The 16397-nt window shown below is 52.0% G+C and overlaps 1 protein-coding gene across 1 annotated transcript; it reads left to right on the top strand.

Annotated features, from left to right (window-relative positions):
- Window positions 1-1109: 1109 nt before the first annotated feature.
- On the top strand, window positions 1110-14843 carry ABHD16A (abhydrolase domain containing 16A, phospholipase). Its single transcript, XM_032398495.1, has 20 exons — window positions 1110-1311; window positions 2298-2354; window positions 3038-3104; window positions 3339-3425; window positions 5906-5991; window positions 7545-7618; window positions 7804-7926; window positions 9929-10043; window positions 10135-10236; window positions 11172-11235; window positions 11664-11713; window positions 12043-12166; window positions 12841-12945; window positions 13181-13244; window positions 13498-13554; window positions 13700-13762; window positions 13914-13990; window positions 14075-14173; window positions 14273-14319; window positions 14509-14843. Exons 1-20 carry the CDS (start codon window positions 1180-1182, stop codon window positions 14590-14592), a joined length of 1677 nt encoding a protein of 558 aa, XP_032254386.1. The 5' UTR covers window positions 1110-1179; the 3' UTR covers window positions 14593-14843.
- Window positions 14844-16397: the final 1554 nt, after the last annotated feature.

Raw genomic sequence — 16397 nt, 5'->3', positions numbered from 1 at the left:
CCTGAGCTGAAGGCAGACGCTTAACCAACTGAGCCACCCAGGTGCCCCCTTAAAATTGTTTCTGATGAAATATTCCATGCATACCAAAGACTACATCAAATGTAACATAACGAGTAAAAGAAGCAGGAAACAAAGGGCATGATTTCATATGATTCCATCTACGTGAGGTACAAAATCAGGCAAAACTAACCTATGAATTTAGAAATTAAGATAGTGGTTACTCTTGGTGGGGCAGGTAGTGATTTGAGGAAGATCTTGTAGATGTGGTATAATGTAATTTTGATCTCGATGCTGATTACATGGATATATTCAAATGGTTCACTTTTCTGTATAGGTGTTTACTGCAATAAAAAGCTAAAGAATGTATATATTATGTAAGTGTAAGGTACAAAGAAAAATAAAACAAACCTGAATATCTATTAAAAAACAGTATTACCATTTCAAAGATCCTCTATGCTCTGTTACACTATTCTAAATTTGCTCTTTTATCTTTCACTCTCGATCATTAAATTTTCTTTTTGGACGTTATACAATGGTGTCAGGTTGTATGTAACCTGTGGGTTTCTTTTTTCCACTCAACGTTACGGTTTTAAGGTTTTGAGATTCGTCCACGCTTACGAAGCGATAATTTATCCCCCCCCCCCGTTTTTGTTTTGTTTGTTTTTTTGACCAGTATTTCACACTCCTTAACAATACTGAGTCCTCCTATCCATGACTGCGATGTAGCTCTCCAATTATTCAAGCCTTCGTTTACCTCTTTCAAAAACTTTTGTAATTTTCTTCATAAAATCTTGCATTTCTTTGGTTAGATGTATTCCTAGACACCTTTTCTTTTTTGTTGCTCTTGTCAAGTGCTCCTAATCTTACCTCTCGTTCCCACTGTCGCTCGAGAGCCTGCCAATATTAAGGGATTAAAAAAAGGGGGGGGGGACTTAACTACGCCTGATAATGTTCTAATTCTCCGCGTTCCAAACGCCTCCGATAATTTCTGACCGTTGCTCTACCCGTAGGTCCAACTGCACGAAAACTGTCTCAAGCAGCGCGGAAAATGTCTCCACAGGGCACGAGGCGGAGCCGGTACGTGCTGACGTCAAGGGCACGCAATACCTTAGAGGCCGGGAAAGGGCGGGGCCAGCAGGGGGACCTGCTGCTGGGAGAGCAGCGGCCGGAGCGGGGGCCATGGCGAAGCTGCTGAGCTGCGTCCTAGGCCCCCGGCTCTACAAAATCTACCGGGAAAGGGACTCGGAAAGGGCCCCGTCCGGCGTCCCTGAGACTCCAACTTCAGTCACTACCCCCTCTTCCAGCTCCTGGGTGAGTCGAGTTCTCCCTGGTCAAAAACATGGTACGGCCCAAACCCCTCTGCGGCCTTTGCTCCCCAGAAGCGCCCATCATTGGAAATCGGGGGACCCTGCTTGTCAAGCCAGTTGTCTGCAAAGTGCTCTTTGTGCTTCCTGGGTTAAAGTCACGCCTGCGGACCGGCTGCCTCCTTTATCGCTGTTTGCCATCGCTTTCTCATTCTGACTACCACTCCTTGCTTTTTCCTCTTGCGGCCCCCCACCCTGTCTTTCGTGGTTCGTGCTGGTCCCATTTGACTCTAAGTCCTGGAAGAGACCCTGCGCGGATTCGAGAGCTGGATGATTTTGCCGTCTGACTCTCGATTTCTTCTGACTCGGTGCCTTCCCCGGTTCTGTTTTCTCTTCCTTCTACCCTGGCCTTGAATTTCAAGATGACTTCGACATATGTATCCGCTGCCCCCCACCCAACCGCCCACCCTACGTTGGAGACCTCAGGGTCATCGCATCCGTGAAAGCTGGGGGTGGTGGTAGGCTGTGCCCGTACATGTTCTCTGCCCTTTCATTGGTAGTCTCAAATTGTGTTTATTGCCCTCCAGAACTTCCCGCCCTCAGCCACATTCTCCTTAATCACCCTACTGTTATTTCTGATCTTCTTTCCCTCTTAAAGTTGTCATGGTGTCTCTCCTTTCTTCCGTAACTCCTCTCCCCATATGCACATGCCCACAACCCGTTTGAAACTGGGCTGTGGAAAAAGAGCACAAAATGTCCAGTGAGGCTTTCACTTTTGCTTGCAAGTCCAGGCCCCTATGTTCTCATGGTCTGGGGTAGGAAATCAGGTTTGGAGTGGGGGTTGGGAAGAGGGGCTTCTTTGGGAGCCAGGGATGTCCCAGGAGGGATTGCTTTGGAGGCTAGAACCAGAGGACACACATCAGGGCTCTCAAAAGGGAAGGGGAAGGACTTGTCAATGGACACGGTCCTTGATGCGGCCATCTGTTTTGACAGGATACGTACTACCAACCCCGTGCCCTGGAGAAGCATGCTGACAGCATTCTGGCACTGGTATGTCTGCCCTGGCGTCTGGGACTACTGCATCTTTTCCGACCCAGTTGCCCTCCTGAACTTTCTCCTCCCAGCCTGGGAGAAGGCAGTGCCCCTGGGGGTGGGGGATGCTCTGGGCTCTACAGCCCTCTCCAAGGCACACATGCACATGCTCTCAAGCACACATACTTGGTACTCCCCTTTGGTGTGTTTGCTTTCTCTGGGGCAGCCTGAGCCCTAACGAAAATGTGTTTACTCTTGGGACCATCTGCAGGTGCTGAGTCCTGTGGTCCCCAGTGACCTGTCCTCCCTGGCAACTAACCTCTTTGGCTGCAAAGACAGCTGTTTTCTCTGGCAGGGTTCCTATGGTGACGTTTGTGCATCTCTTGGGGACCAGGCCAGGTGCTGTCCTGAGCAGGGCTGATGGAAAAGGCTTGATTAACTTGAGCAGAAAAAGAAACTGGCCTTTAAACGTGATGAAATTATGTCCGGAGATAAGAGGAAGAAAACAGAACCTGTACCTAATTTCCCAGCCTCTGTTATGCTCTGATACATTGCCTTTCAACAAATATTAAGGACCTACTGTGTTATGCACAGAATAGGTACTTGATATGACCTCCTATCCACTTTGCTCAGAGCCTAGGCCTGGAAATGGCAGACCTATGTGTGTGTATTGATTGCTTGTCCCTGTCTCTCTGCTGCAGGCTTCAGTCTTCTGGTCCATCTCTTATTACTCCTCTCCCTTCGCCGCCTTCTACTTATACAGGAAAGGTCAGTGTGTTTTCAAAGGTGATGGGCAGGTTGTTGGCAGATGAGCCGACCCCCCTAAAGAGGAAAGGGGACCTGTGAGGATGGCTTGGCTTCCCTCTTCCATCAGGCATCTTCTTCCTCCAAGGGCATGGCTGTCCCAAAGAGAGGGTATGGGGCGGAGGTTGAGGCTGACCTGGGAAGAGATGCCGAGGGGCAGCGGGGAAAACTTCTCACATAATGCCTCTCCCCTCCCAGGTTACTTGAGCTTGTCCAAAGTGGTGCCGTTTTCTCACTATGCTGGGACATTGCTACTACTCTTGGCAGGCGTGGCCTGTCTCCGAGGTAGGTCCAGAGGGAGCCTGGTTTGGATCTATCCTTCACTGGGTAAATATTTATTAAGTAGCTTTTGCAAATATAATTTTCTGCTGGGCCCTGAGGGGGAATAATTGGGAATGATGAAGATATGATCTTTTCCTTAAAGGGCTTGGTTGTAAGAATGAAAAACTAATTGGCAGAAAACTTTGCTGTTATCTGGAAAAGATGCATATACCCTACAGTAATTCCGCACATGTCCATATATATGTTTGTAATAATCTGAAACTGGAAACAAGTCCATGGCCACAAATTGTAGGATGGTTAAATACACTAGATTGTCTAGTTCTACAACAGAACACAACACAGCAATGCAAGTGAACAAATGTAAGCTACGCTCAGCAATGCAGGTGAGTCTTCATATTGTAATGCTGAATGCAAGAAGCAGACAGTTGGATAAGGTATGCAGTATATTTCCACTTATGTAAAGTTCAAAAGGGATGCATATATAAGTAGCAAAACACAGGCATGGTTATCTTGAAAGTCAGGAGAGTGATTACCTGGGAGAGGGAGGGAACAGGGTGGGGAGGACTCCTGGGGGGATGTGACTGTGTTCTCTTCCTTGACTCAGGTGATGGTCACATGAATGTTTGCTTTGCATTTTTTGAAACTGAATGTGTGTTGTATGTATGTATGTCATATCTGACAATTTAAAAGTGAAGAGACTATCCAAATCATTGCCCCTTGGCAGGTGCACATGACAAAAACTGGGCGAGGGGATGCTTGGAGAGGGAGTGACGGGTCAGCAGCTGGATGGCTGCACTTGGGCCCAGGCAGGGGTGAGGACCTTCTGCCTGCAGTGCTCTGCCTTCTGATCTCCACTGGGCTGGGCTCCCTCCTCAGAGAGGCCTTCCCTGACCTCCTGATCTAAAAGTAGCTCCCACTCCTCGGTTTTGTCCTACTTTTAAATTTTATTTATTTTTAATTTGGGCACAAAAATTAAATACAGAAAAGCCCAGAGAACAAAATATCATAATAATTATATTTTTTAAGATTTTATTTGTTTATTTGACACAGAGAGAGAGAGAGAAAGCAAGCACAAGCAGGGGGTAGGGGCAGAGGGAGAGGGAGAAGCAGGCTTAACCGACTGAGCCACCCAGGCGCCCCATTATCATAAAGAACTGAAAGGCCTATGTTTGTGATACTGCTTCAAATACCTTTTGTCGATAAAATACTGAAGCCTTGCATTCAGAGTTGGCATTCCCATTGGAATTTTCCCCAGTTCTGTGTTCCTCTTTCGCCAGAAGTAACCATTGCCATTTGGCGGGGTTTCTTTCCTGGTCCACATTTTTATGCTTTTATGAAAGATAGGCCTCATTTTATCAAATCTAAGCTGTTATGACTTGTAAAATGCATTCCAATTTCAGTTTTCAAATGTGAAAGAAAAATAGGCATTTTAGAATCTATGAAATATGGTAACTAAAAACAATATATAGCCCTTCTTTTGTTCATTTTACATTGTTGTCACAAATGGCATCACGCTGTACAAATCATTCTGCACCTTGCTTCTTTCCTCAGTATTGTCTGGGGTCTCTACCGCTGATGATAATAGCATTCTAGTTCATTCTGGTTTTATTTTCTTGATAGCACTTTCCCCTCTCTGAAATGTTCTTGTTTACTTGCTTACCGTCTTTCTCCAGCCCACCCCGCCCCCAACCAAAGCCCCAGCTCTCGGGGCTGGAACCTGTGTGTCTCATTTCCAATGCCTCCCATATCAGTGGTGCCTGGCCCGTGACACCTGCCAGATCAGTGGAAGCAGAGAAGTCAGGGCTTGAGACTCCTTGGCAGTGAAGGGAGAGCAGATGTGATCGCCAAAGGGCCAGGTGAAGAGAGGAAAGAGCTTAGCGTTGAGGATGGCTCTTGTTTCAGAGAGGGAAGTGGAAGGGAGGCTGGGAGGAGCAGTCTGGGAGTCGGACGGTGGAAAAGATGGACCCAGGAAGCGGAGGAGGAAGGAGTCTCGAGGGACAGGAAGAGTGCTGAGAGGCACAGTTGGAAGAGAGCGGGGATGGAGGAAGGGGCTGCGGATTCAGTGAGGAAGTGATTATGGGGCAAGAGCAGGAGCCAGGAAGCCAGATGGCAGGGAGTTAAATTGTACAGAGAAAAGAGGGAAAGCAAGCAGCTCCGTGCTCACCGGGGTGACTAGGAAGGTTGCATGACGCTGTGGTAAGACTGGGAAAGTGAACATTCTGGAGGGTGGAGGGTTGGTAGCCTATCAAGAAACAAACTGAAGAAGCTGGGTAGGAGGAGAACACTGAAGCCAGTTGCTAGATACGGAGGAAGGGGGTCAGCTCGACTCTCCTGTTTCCCCAAACCCTGGGCCATCTGTTCCTTTTCCTCCCACTTCTCTTTCCAGGGCCTTCTCCTTGCCCATCTCCAACCCTCTTCCTGAAACTTACTCAGCTTGCTCGTCCCACTTTTCCTAACACTGTTTCCTATCCTCTCTCTACCAGGCATCGGCCGCTGGACCAACCCCCAGTACCGGCAGTTCATCACCATCTTGGAGGCAACGCACAGGAACCAGTCTGCCGAAAACAAGGTGAGAGGTGCCAGACGGGTGCCCTGGCAGCAGCTTCCTCAGCTGCCTCCCCGGAGCACCGGGCACCAGCTTCTGCCCGGGGGAGGAGGTGGGTTTTGCCACAGACCACACTGGGTTTTCGCTTGCCCATTGCTATATCCCTTCCCCACTGTGCAAGTGAACTGTCCACCCAAGGAATCTTCCTTCCTACCACTCCTAATGGGATGTTCCACGGTGTTTCTTCGAAGGTGGTCTTCTATCAGAGCAGCTCAGTTGTGTAGATGGTGTTTATTTTGGCCATGTGCATCAAACACCATGCTAGTTTTGTTCAGGGATGGGATAAGATGGACAGGTATGTCCACTCTTGTGCCCAGAAGCACAGCGTGACACCAAGAGGGAGAAAAGCCAGGGCACAGTGTCCTTGGAGTTGTGCCAGCCCCGCTGGTGCTGGAGTGTGATTATCTTTCAGAAGGGGCTTTGGGGCCCTATAAAGCTCTTTCCTGTTACAAAGGGGCTCCTGGGATCAAACAGCTGTGACCACCATCATCCTGCTCCACACCTCCATTTACCGAGCTATGTAATGATGGTCCAGCACGCCGCTGTCTGAGCCATTTTGCATACACTCTTCCCAGTCCTCACAACAACCACATGAGGTGGTATTATTATACCTCTGAGGAAACAGATACAAAGAGGTTAAGTGACAAGCAGAGTCACAGAGCAAAGGAAGTGGCTGGGTCTGGGTTTGCGTCCAGGTCTGAGCAAAGCCTGTCTGAAATTTGCTTTTCTTCATTTTGTTTTGTTTTGCCATTTACATTTTTGTAGAGTGTTTCTATTGTTCCCTCTTAGTCAAGTTATTTTTGAAAATGTCAAAAAATTTCTGTGACGGAAAATAAAAAACAGCTCTCAAAATAGAGTGCTGGGCGCTCCGGGGCTGAGGGAGGGAGGACAGCAGAATAGAAGACGCAGCTCCCGCCACCCCCAAAAAGCGTGTGGGCAGACTCAGTGGGGCGACTGGCGGCGGAGATGGTCTGGCATCTGGTGGCATCACCAGCCCCTGGCTGCAGAAGGTGAGGGAAGGGAGGTGGCTGTGAGGACGGAAGAGTCAGAGAGGGCTTCATTCAAGAGGTGGTCCCAATGCAAAGGAACCACTGTAGGCATGACTTCCCTCCTTCCCTCTCACCCAGCCTCCAGGACAGCATCAGGGAAAGGACCTGGGGGCGGGGGGGACCAGCCAACAGACCCCCCACTTCCATAGAAGGGCCAGCACCTCCAGCCGCCCATTCTGGGAGTGGGTCAGTCTTACATTTTGGAAAAGTAAAGACTGTTAAGTTCTCTTCTGGAAGCAGCCAGGCCAGTCTTGAGAGCGGATAGGGCATCCTCTCTTGCCTGATTTTTCAGGCCATGACAGAGCTTACCCTCTGTGAACTGAGGGGGGCGGAGGGGTGTTGACTCGTCTCCCCATGATGTGTGGGGGCCAGCCCTGTGGATGATGAGGGTGACGAGGGTGGGTAGGTAGGCCTGCCTTCTTAGTCCCCCTTTGCCTCCCCTCCTCTTTCTCCCCCTGCCCACCACAGCGGCAGCTCGCCAACTACAACTTTGACTTTAAGAGCTGGCCAGTCGACTTCCACTGGGAAGAGCCCAGCAGCCGGTGAGGTCCCAGTTCTTTCACTCCCTCCCTGCTCTGTCCTGTCCCCCACCTCCAGCCCCATCTTGGGCCCCAGGGCCTGCTCTCCAGTGCCATCTCCTCATTCCTAGACCCCCCTGTCCTCTGAGCCTCAGATGTCCAGCTTGCTGCTCCTAACTCCATCCTCCCCTGCATCTTTCCATCCTCAGGAAGGAGTCTCGAGGGGGCCCTTCCCGCCAAGGTGTGGCCCTGCTTCGCTCAGAGCCCCTGCACCGGGGGACAGCAGACACCCTCCTCAACCGGGTCAAGAAGCTGCCTTGTCAGATAACCAGGTGGGAAGCAACAGGGAGAGAGGCCCGCTGGGGTGGAGGGGATATGGAGCGAGGACTCCAGGACTGGGTGCTCCATTGTAAGATAGCTGTCCTTTATTGGGCCTCATGCTGTAGACTTGATATTGTTTGTGATACTTTTTAATCTAGATTTGTATGTGAAGAAACGAGGCTCAGAGAGGTCCAGAGTCACAGATGGTGAATGAAGGATTGGGATATTAACACGATTCTATCTGACACAAAAGCTCTTTCATTCTGTTATTTTTTAAGTTTATTTATTTGAGTAACTCTACACCCAACATGGGCCTTGAACTCATGACCCCGAGAGCAAGAGTCACATGTTCTACCAACTGAGCCAGCCAGGTGCCCCAAAAAAGCTCTTTTAATGAGGCTGGAGGGAAGAATGAGGTTGGGGGTGTGGTGGAGACACATGGCCTTAGCCAGAGCAGCTGTGTCCCTGTCCTGGGCCCTCAGTGCCTAGGCTATTCTACCTTAAGCGAGCTACAATTTCTGCATCTGTGAATAACCCACCTCATAGGATTGGTGAGATTAAGTAGGGTAACGTATTCACAAGGGCTTCCACCTTGCCTGGGTGCCTGAGAGCACATGGCAAAGCCCAAGTAAATCATAGCTGTGGACACTGATGATGTCCAAAGTAACAGCAGTAAGCATCCGTATCTTACCGTGGCGCAGATGCTGTGGGAATTCTCTGGTGCTGGGGGCTGGGAGGCAGGTTCCGGGGTACCAAGGAAAGGGGAGGGCTTAGTTTTCAGTGTGGACAGTGTGCTGATCGGTCAAAGGGGCAAGCCAAATTTGCGGTTTGGAGGGGATGCTGGACGGAGTGGTACAGTGTTTTTCTGGGGACAAATCCTATTTCAGGATTAACTGGAAATGGTTAATTGTCGTTTTCAGGAACAGCACCTACCTATCTGTCGAGATTAGCACATTGGTTCAGTAAATATTTAAGCCCCTACTCTGTGTCAGGCCGTGGCCACCTGCTACATGGCAGATACAGGGCATATTGCAGTGAATAGAACAGTCAGGTCTCTGCCCCTGTGGAGTCTGCAGTCCAGTTTGGTGTCTTTCAAACTATGGATTTTGGAGTGCCTGAGTGGCTCAGTCGGTTGGGCAAACAACTCTTGATTTTAGCTCAGGTCATGATCTCAGGGTTGTGGGATTGGCCCTGCATCTAGCGCTGTCCTCACTGGGGAGTCTACTTCCCTCTCCCTCTGTCCCTCCCCCTGCTCATGCACACACACACTCTCTCTCTCTCTCTCTCTCAAATAAATAAATAAATCTTAAAACAAAAACCAAACTATGGATCTTGACCTATTTGTGAATCTTAAAATCAACTGAGTGAATTACAGCTGTCATTTTTTAAAAAGTATTATTTACTTGGGGACTTTTAAGAAGCTGCATTTTTTAAGATTTATTTATTTGAGAGAGAGAGAGCGTGCATGCGCGCACAGGTACACGCAGGGGTGGGGTGGGGTGGGGTGGAGGAGGGGCAAAGGGAGAGAGAATCTTAACCAGACTCTGCGCTGAGCCTGGAGCCGCACGCATGGCATGATGTCACGACCCTGAGATCATGACCTGAGCCAAAACCAAGAGTTGGACGCTTAACCGACTGAGCCACCCAGGTGCCCCTAAGTTGTATTTACACATTAACAGAATCATAGTTAATAATAACTTTGCTTTTACTTGTCATATACAGAAAATATTATCTCCTAAAATTTCTAGTATATGTACAGATGTGTGTACTGGGCCACAATATAAAATGTGCCCCTTATAAAGGTTGTAGTAAAAAAAAAGTTTGAAAAACACCAGCTTGGTACACAGAATATTTCATTAAGTCCTTCAAAAGGAAAACAAACCTGTAAAGGTCAAGAAAACAAAACTGAAGTTCAGGAGTAAAGCAGGCCCCAGCGTCTCTGGGTGCTAGGGCTGGGGTGGTCCCTGGGCCCTCCTGAGGTCAAGGGTCGGTTAACCCCCGTGTTCCCCGCAGCTACTTGGTGGCGCACACCCTGGGGCGCCGGATGCTGTACCCTGGCTCAGTGTACCTGCTCCAGAAGGCCCTCATGCCTGTGCTGCTGCAGGGCCAGGCCCGGCTGGTGGAAGAGGTGAGGCGCCCCCGCACCCCCCCCCGCCCCGATGCTCCTTCTCCCCCTGCCAGGGATGTGACCTCCCGCCCCTCACATCTCCCTCACTCAGTGTAACGGGCGCCGGGCGAAGCTGCTGGCCTGTGATGGCAACGAGATTGACACCATGTTTGTAGACCGGCGGGGGACAGCAGAGCCCCAGGGACAGAAGCTGGTGAGAGGGGGCAGGGAGCCCAGAGGCAGTTGGGGGGCCAGTGGAGGCTCTGGGGATCTCAAGGTCTCCAGCAGCCCCAAGGATAATGCCGTCTCCCAGCCCCACCCTCAAGACCTCTTGGTGTCAGAAAACCCTGCCATAGCAAAATGGAGGAAGTAGGAGTTGACATTCAAGGACCAGAAAGTAATCTTGTAACAGTCACCACTTAGGCAGCATTTGTCACATAGAAGGCATGTATTTCATCCTCACCACAACCCTGTAGAATAGGAACTAATTTTTTATGTCAGCCCATTTTACGGAGGATGAAACTAAAGACCCGGGATAATTCTCCCAGATCACACAGTGAGAGAGCTGGGGTTTGAACCCGGGCAGCCTGGCCTCCCAAGCGGCCCGCCTCCGTGAAGCAGCCCTGGAAGGAGCCCTGAGCCAGCAGTCTAGGGAGCTGGCTTCTGGTCCTGGCTCTACCCAACTGCTGTGAGAGTCCATGCAAGCCCCGCCGTCTCTGGGCTTCGGCATGGGGCACCATGTAATCGGAGTTCATCTGATTCTAAGTCTGGAGCCCAGAGATGGAAAGCGATTGGCATACCCCACAAAAGAAACAGTTGTGGGAAAAAAAAAGACCCAAAAACTAGAAAAGAAAAAAAGGATCCATAACCCCATTTCTGAGAGCTAGCCCCCTGCTGGTCTTCCGAGGAGAAGTGGACCCTGTGCTGGGTGGTTGAGCAGTTCCTCTTCCTCTGTGTGCTCAGTTTGCTAAGCATTTGCATCCACTCTGCTTCTCTTCTCATGCACCTTGTGGGTTGAGAAATTTTCATTCCCCTTGAAGAGAACAAGTCCTTTCCTCTTCCCTACAAAGCTCCCACGTCCTGCCACATGGGGCATTTTCTGTCCCAACTTGGCTCCTTCCCAGCCCTCCTTCCTGCCTCCCTCCTTAGGTGATCTGCTGTGAGGGGAACGCGGGCTTCTATGAGGTGGGCTGCATTTCTACACCTCTGGAAGGTAGGCCTGACGCTCAGCTCTCTCGTCCCTGCCCTTTGGAATGGAACGGCCCCACCTTCCCACACTGATAGAACTTCCCTGGCCCGATCACCTTGTCTGAGTGAGGTTTAAAACTCTCACATCTGGGGGAAAGTGTACTCCCCATTTGCTTTGCTAACCGGACATCCCTCCCCTTGGGCTGTGTCCCTAACAGGATGGCCTTCATTCTGTCGCCACCACACGATCACTTAATCTCTCCCTTCCGCTGCCTCAGAACCTCTGATGTCATCTCCCCATTCTGGGAAGGCTCGGCGTTATTCGCCTCTGAGTTTGGGAGTGTTTAGAGCTCCAGGGTTCTGTTGCTCTTTCCCCTAGGGCTGGAGGGGGCCCGCGGTTGGGGGGGGGATGTGCACCATGAGGTCCTAACCCCTCCCCCTCCTCTGTTGCAGCTGGATATTCAGTTCTGGGCTGGAACCATCCAGGCTTTGCTGGAAGCACGGTGAGACCCTCTCTGAAATCCCTTTCTTTTCCTGAATTGTGGTCTGTCTCCCCCTGATCAGCCACTGGAGTTAGGGAAAGGGGTGTATATTTTCTGGAGGGGGGCTCCCACTCACCTGTCACCTAGGTGCCAGAGCAGGAAGTCAGTCCCCTCCTCTCGCAGTGGGGAGGGGCAGGCAGGCTGGTTTTTGGAGAGTGCAGCCCCTCCCACCACGCTTTTCTTCTGCACCCTCCCTGTCTGCTGCAAGAAGAGTCCATGCTCAGAGAGGGCAAGTGACCCAGGTGGCCTTTGGTGCTGACTCACTCCTGCCTTTGCCCTTCCTCCTGCAGGGGGTGCCATTTCCTCAGAATGAGGCCAATGCCATGGATGTGGTGGTCCAGTTTGCCATCCACCGCCTGGGCTTCCAGCCCCAGGACATCATCATCTATGCCTGGTCCATCGGCGGCTTCACTGGTACCAGCCTACCTCCTGCCCCCCTCCTCCCAATTTGTGCCACCCCTACCCCACCCCAAGGAGAGGTAGGGAAGTGCACTGGGGGCCTGGCAGTGGGGTCGAGGCTTAAGGGAGGAGAGGATGGAAGTGGGATATCTGCGTGGGTCTGGAAGATGGTATCCTATTTCTATACATTCCCATTTCCTTCCACTCTTATGCCCATTATTTTCTTTAAAAGATTTTATGTACTTATTTGAGCGAGAGAGCCGGGGGGAGGGGCAGAGGGAGAGAGAGAATCCCAAGCAGACTCCCCACCGAGTGCAGAGCCTGACATGGGGCTCAATCTCACCACCCCGAGATCATGATCCAAGCCAAAACCAAGAGTCGGACGCCTAACCGACTGAGCCACCCAGGTGCTTCTCTTTTGCCCATTATTAAAAGAAGCAGACCAGGGTCCTGGGCAGGGGGGGATCAGGAAGTGAATCTTTCCTCTGCACATAGTCTTCGATGCACTTTGATGTTCTCTCTCCATCCTTTCCTGATAGTGCCCTGGCCAAGTGACGGGAGGGGTTAGGGGACACCTGGGGCTAACCTAGTAGGGAGGATGGCGCCAGCCTGTAGGGTCAATGGGACAAGGGTGGGGTGGTGGGCAGGAGCCCCTCGGTCCTCACCCTTCTTCCCTGTCCTGGTACCAGCCACGTGGGCAGCCATGTCCTACCCAGACATTAGTGCCGTGATCCTGGATGCCTCCTTTGATGACCTGGTGCCCTTGGCCTTGAAGGTCATGCCAGATAGCTGGAGTGAGTGCAGCTCCCAGGCCTGCCCTTCCAGGGAAGGGGTGGGCTGGAACTGGGAGCTTAATTCTAACTGGAGATGGATCCTTTTGCTGTGGGTGGGGAGTGGGTCACCCCATTGTTGAGAAGCAGGAGGACTCCCCTGTCTGGGGCCTCAGTTTTCTCTTTCTGTGAACAGTGGGGACCTTTGTTTTGGGCAAGGGCTTGTCTTTGTCATCGCTTCACTTTTATCCCACTCCAGGGGGCCTGGTGACCAGGACCGTGAGGCAGCATCTCAATCTGAACAACGCAGAACAGCTGTGCAGGTGAGGGCAGGCCAGCACGCAGCAGGTAGCACCCTCCCCCACCTCCCCCCGGGCAGGCTCTGCTGGGTATTCTGGCGGGTCTCCCAGTAAGGCCAGACTTCGGGCAGTGCCGAACATTTCCTCACCTCTGGGTGATGCGCTAGCCCATGGGGCCCTGTGGAGCAGGGGGTGAGAAGGCAGCCGTGGGGGGTGGGTAGCCAATTGTCACCATCTCCCTCTGAGCGCTCCCTCTCCACAACGCTGTCCTCTGAAGGTACCAGGGCCCTGTGCTGCTGATCCGCAGAACCAAGGATGAGATCATCACTACCACGTGAGTGCCTGGGAGCCTCTGCCCCCCTGGATCCCAGACGGAGCTAGGAAGTTGCCCCTCCCGCCTCTGCCCGCCAGAAACCTGGGTATCCACACCCTTCCTCCCCAACCTAAGCCCCTCCAGTGTCCATTCTTCCCACCCCCAGGGTTCCCGAGGACATCATGTCCAACCGAGGCAATGACCTCCTGCTGAAGCTCCTGCAGTATCGGTGAGGGGGGGTGGGGGGGGGGGGGGGGGGGGGGGGGGGTTGTACATGTGTGTGCTGACACCGGCACAGCAGGGAGGGAGGGAGGAGGGTTTAGGGGTGAGGAGCGAAGGGAATTGGGTCCTGACCTCCCATCCCGGTGCTCCCTCTGTAGGTATCCCCGTGTGATGGCAGAGGAGGGTCTTCGAGTGGTGAGGCAGTGGCTGGAGGCCTCCTCACAGCTGGAGGAAGGTGCAAGGGGATGCCGTGAGGCCTTTGGGTGGGGGCGTGGCAAGGCCAGGTCACTGACGGGTGCTCCTCTCTCTCCCTGAGCAGCCTCGATCTACAGCCGTTGGGAGGTGGAGGAGGACTGGTGCCTATCCGTCCTCCGCTCCTACCAGGCAGAACACGGGCCTGACTTTCCCTGGAGTGTGGGTAAGGAGGTCCTGGGGCAGGAGAGGGTGTCGGGAAGAGTCCAGGAGGGGGATGAATACCCGGATGTATGGCCCCTGTGTGAGTGCCTCTTCTCTGTAGGGGAGGACATGGATGCAGATGGAAGGCAGCAGCTGGCCTTGTTTCTGGTGAGCTAAGGGGTGGCAAGCAGGAAGGGGGTGCCGGGACGGCCAGGGGGCACGTGTGGGGCTTGGGGACAGCATCGGAAGTGGCAGCTTGTAGAGCGTGGGTGGTGGTTTCAGGGGCCATGGAGGTGTTTGGTAGTTGCTGCTCACCGCAGTGCTCTGCACCCCACCTGTCCTGCCCTCTTTGTTCAGGCTCAGAAGTATCTGCACAACTTTGAGGCCACACACTGCACCCCGCTCCCAGCCCAGAACTTCCAGATGCCCTGGCACCTCTAGCGACCACAGTGGGACTCGTTCTGAAAGAGTGGGACAGGAGGAGACAGGAGGAAGGATCCTCTTATTTGTGATTCTCTGTGTTCATGTTGCTGTTTATAGTTTGTGGAAAGTGGGGGGACTGTCCCCCTTCTCACTGCCCTCTTGCACGATTCCCCTCATCCATCTGGCAGTACCTAACCTTTCCCAACACACAGCCTGCATTCGATGAATGGATTATTCCTAATAATTAATAAAAAGGTATTTTTTCTACAGTCGGGCTAATTGTTTGACTTCCCAAATGTCCAGGAGCCTGGGGCTGGTAGTGGGGACAGCCGAAGCCTCAAGGGGCTGGGTTTTGGGGAACCCAACCCCAGCCAGCCAATTTAACCCTCCCCATCCCTGCTGTTCCCCCAGGCCTTCAGACCCCAACTTGAACTGTCCTCATGCAGTGGGTCCCTAAGCCTCCCCGTTCACTGGTCTGTCTAGTAGTATCACCACGTACAACCTCCCCTGCCCACGCTTTGTCGCTTACAAAGTGTTTTCTAGTACCTGATTTCCCCTACTCAGGAATCTTCTACGGATTTCCAGATTCAACCTGCATGGCTTCACCATCAGTACCCCCAGTGGTCGTTGCTCAGCTCTTGCTGTTCCCATGGGGAGTGAGGAACAGCCCACTCCCCACGTCTTAAGCAGCGAATCCTGCACACCTCCTCACCACGTCATCAAGTCTTTTGTTGCAATTCAAAAACAGGGCCTTCCAGGGCCTGAGGCCTGGGCGCCAAGGGCTTATATTCTCCCAGAGCCACATTTCACCGTTCTGGACAGCTGTTAGAATAAAATCCTTAGGTTGAAGCTGAGGAAATTGGTTTCCTCTAACTTCTGTCCTATTTCCAATCCTTGGATTTCATGGAACAGAATCAGTCCTTCTCCCACCCATCAGTATGTTCCCTGGCCACCTCCTTCTTTGAGAACCTCTTTTCTAGATGAAACTCGCCCAGATTTACCCCCCTTGGCCACTGTTGTGAACAAGCTTAACATGGGCAAGCAATAATGCTCTGATGTCCTAGATGGCCTCTGGCTAATTTCAGTGTCTCCTGAACCCCACGGCATGAAGCTCCTTCTGCATTCTCTGGGGCAGGAGCATACTGAGTCTCCACTGGAAGGGTGATCTCTGATATGACACCTGGTATTTGGGGTTAAAAGAGAGGAGGTGGCCACAGCTCCAGAATGTTCCACTTTTAGCAAATACTGGAGAGTTGATGCTGGCACTCTGCTCCTCTGTCCCGTCCCAGGGGGCAAACAGGGTGGGAAGTGTGGAGCATGAAGCTGTAGGACCAGTTGCCTGGTTCTGAACTTCACCCCCCCTGATCCACCAAGACAGTTAGTTAAGCTCCTGGAAAACAAGTCTGTTCAGCTAAGTTAACCTCCTTGAATACAAATAGGGGGCACCTAGCCCCACTTCCCACACCCTGGAGACAAGGGACTCCCCCTTCCTGGCCATGGCCACTAGGGACTCTGTTGACCTACGTCTGCCACCACTTCCCCCTACCCCCTTCTTCCTGCACATACTATAAAGAACAGTGGATGTCATGAGGAGCCCTTGGATATATTTAGTGGATGGGGAGGGGGAGGTTTAACATTTGAATTCTGGACCCCCCACACCCACCCAGGGGCCTCAGTCTACATCCTTAGATCACTCCCCACCCGATAAAGCTCACATCAGCTGTTTGCTGAACAACCCCCACCTGGGGTGGGACCAGCTCCCTGTCCACTCCTTCTCACCCTATATAGCAGGGTTCCAACAGTCTCAGGAGAACATCTGAGAT

The sequence above is a fragment of the Phoca vitulina genome, unplaced genomic scaffold (assembly GCF_004348235.1).
Source record: "Phoca vitulina isolate PV1807 unplaced genomic scaffold, GSC_HSeal_1.0 scaffold116, whole genome shotgun sequence".
Taxonomy (NCBI): Eukaryota; Metazoa; Chordata; class Mammalia; order Carnivora; family Phocidae; genus Phoca; species Phoca vitulina.
This window is presented reverse-complemented; position numbering and strand designations above follow the sequence as displayed.

Excerpts from the sequence above, each read along its gene's own strand:
- ABHD16A (XM_032398495.1), top strand. The coding sequence starts at position 1,180 with ATGGCGAAGCTGCTGAGCTGCGTCCTAGGCCCCCGGCTCTACAAAATC. Across the intron at positions 7,927-9,928 it reads CTGCCTTGTCAGATAACCAG|CTACTTGGTGGCGCACACCC; the intron begins GTGGGAAGCAAC and ends TGTTCCCCGCAG. Across the intron at positions 13,555-13,699 it reads GATGAGATCATCACTACCAC|GGTTCCCGAGGACATCATGT; the intron begins GTGAGTGCCTGG and ends TCCCACCCCCAG.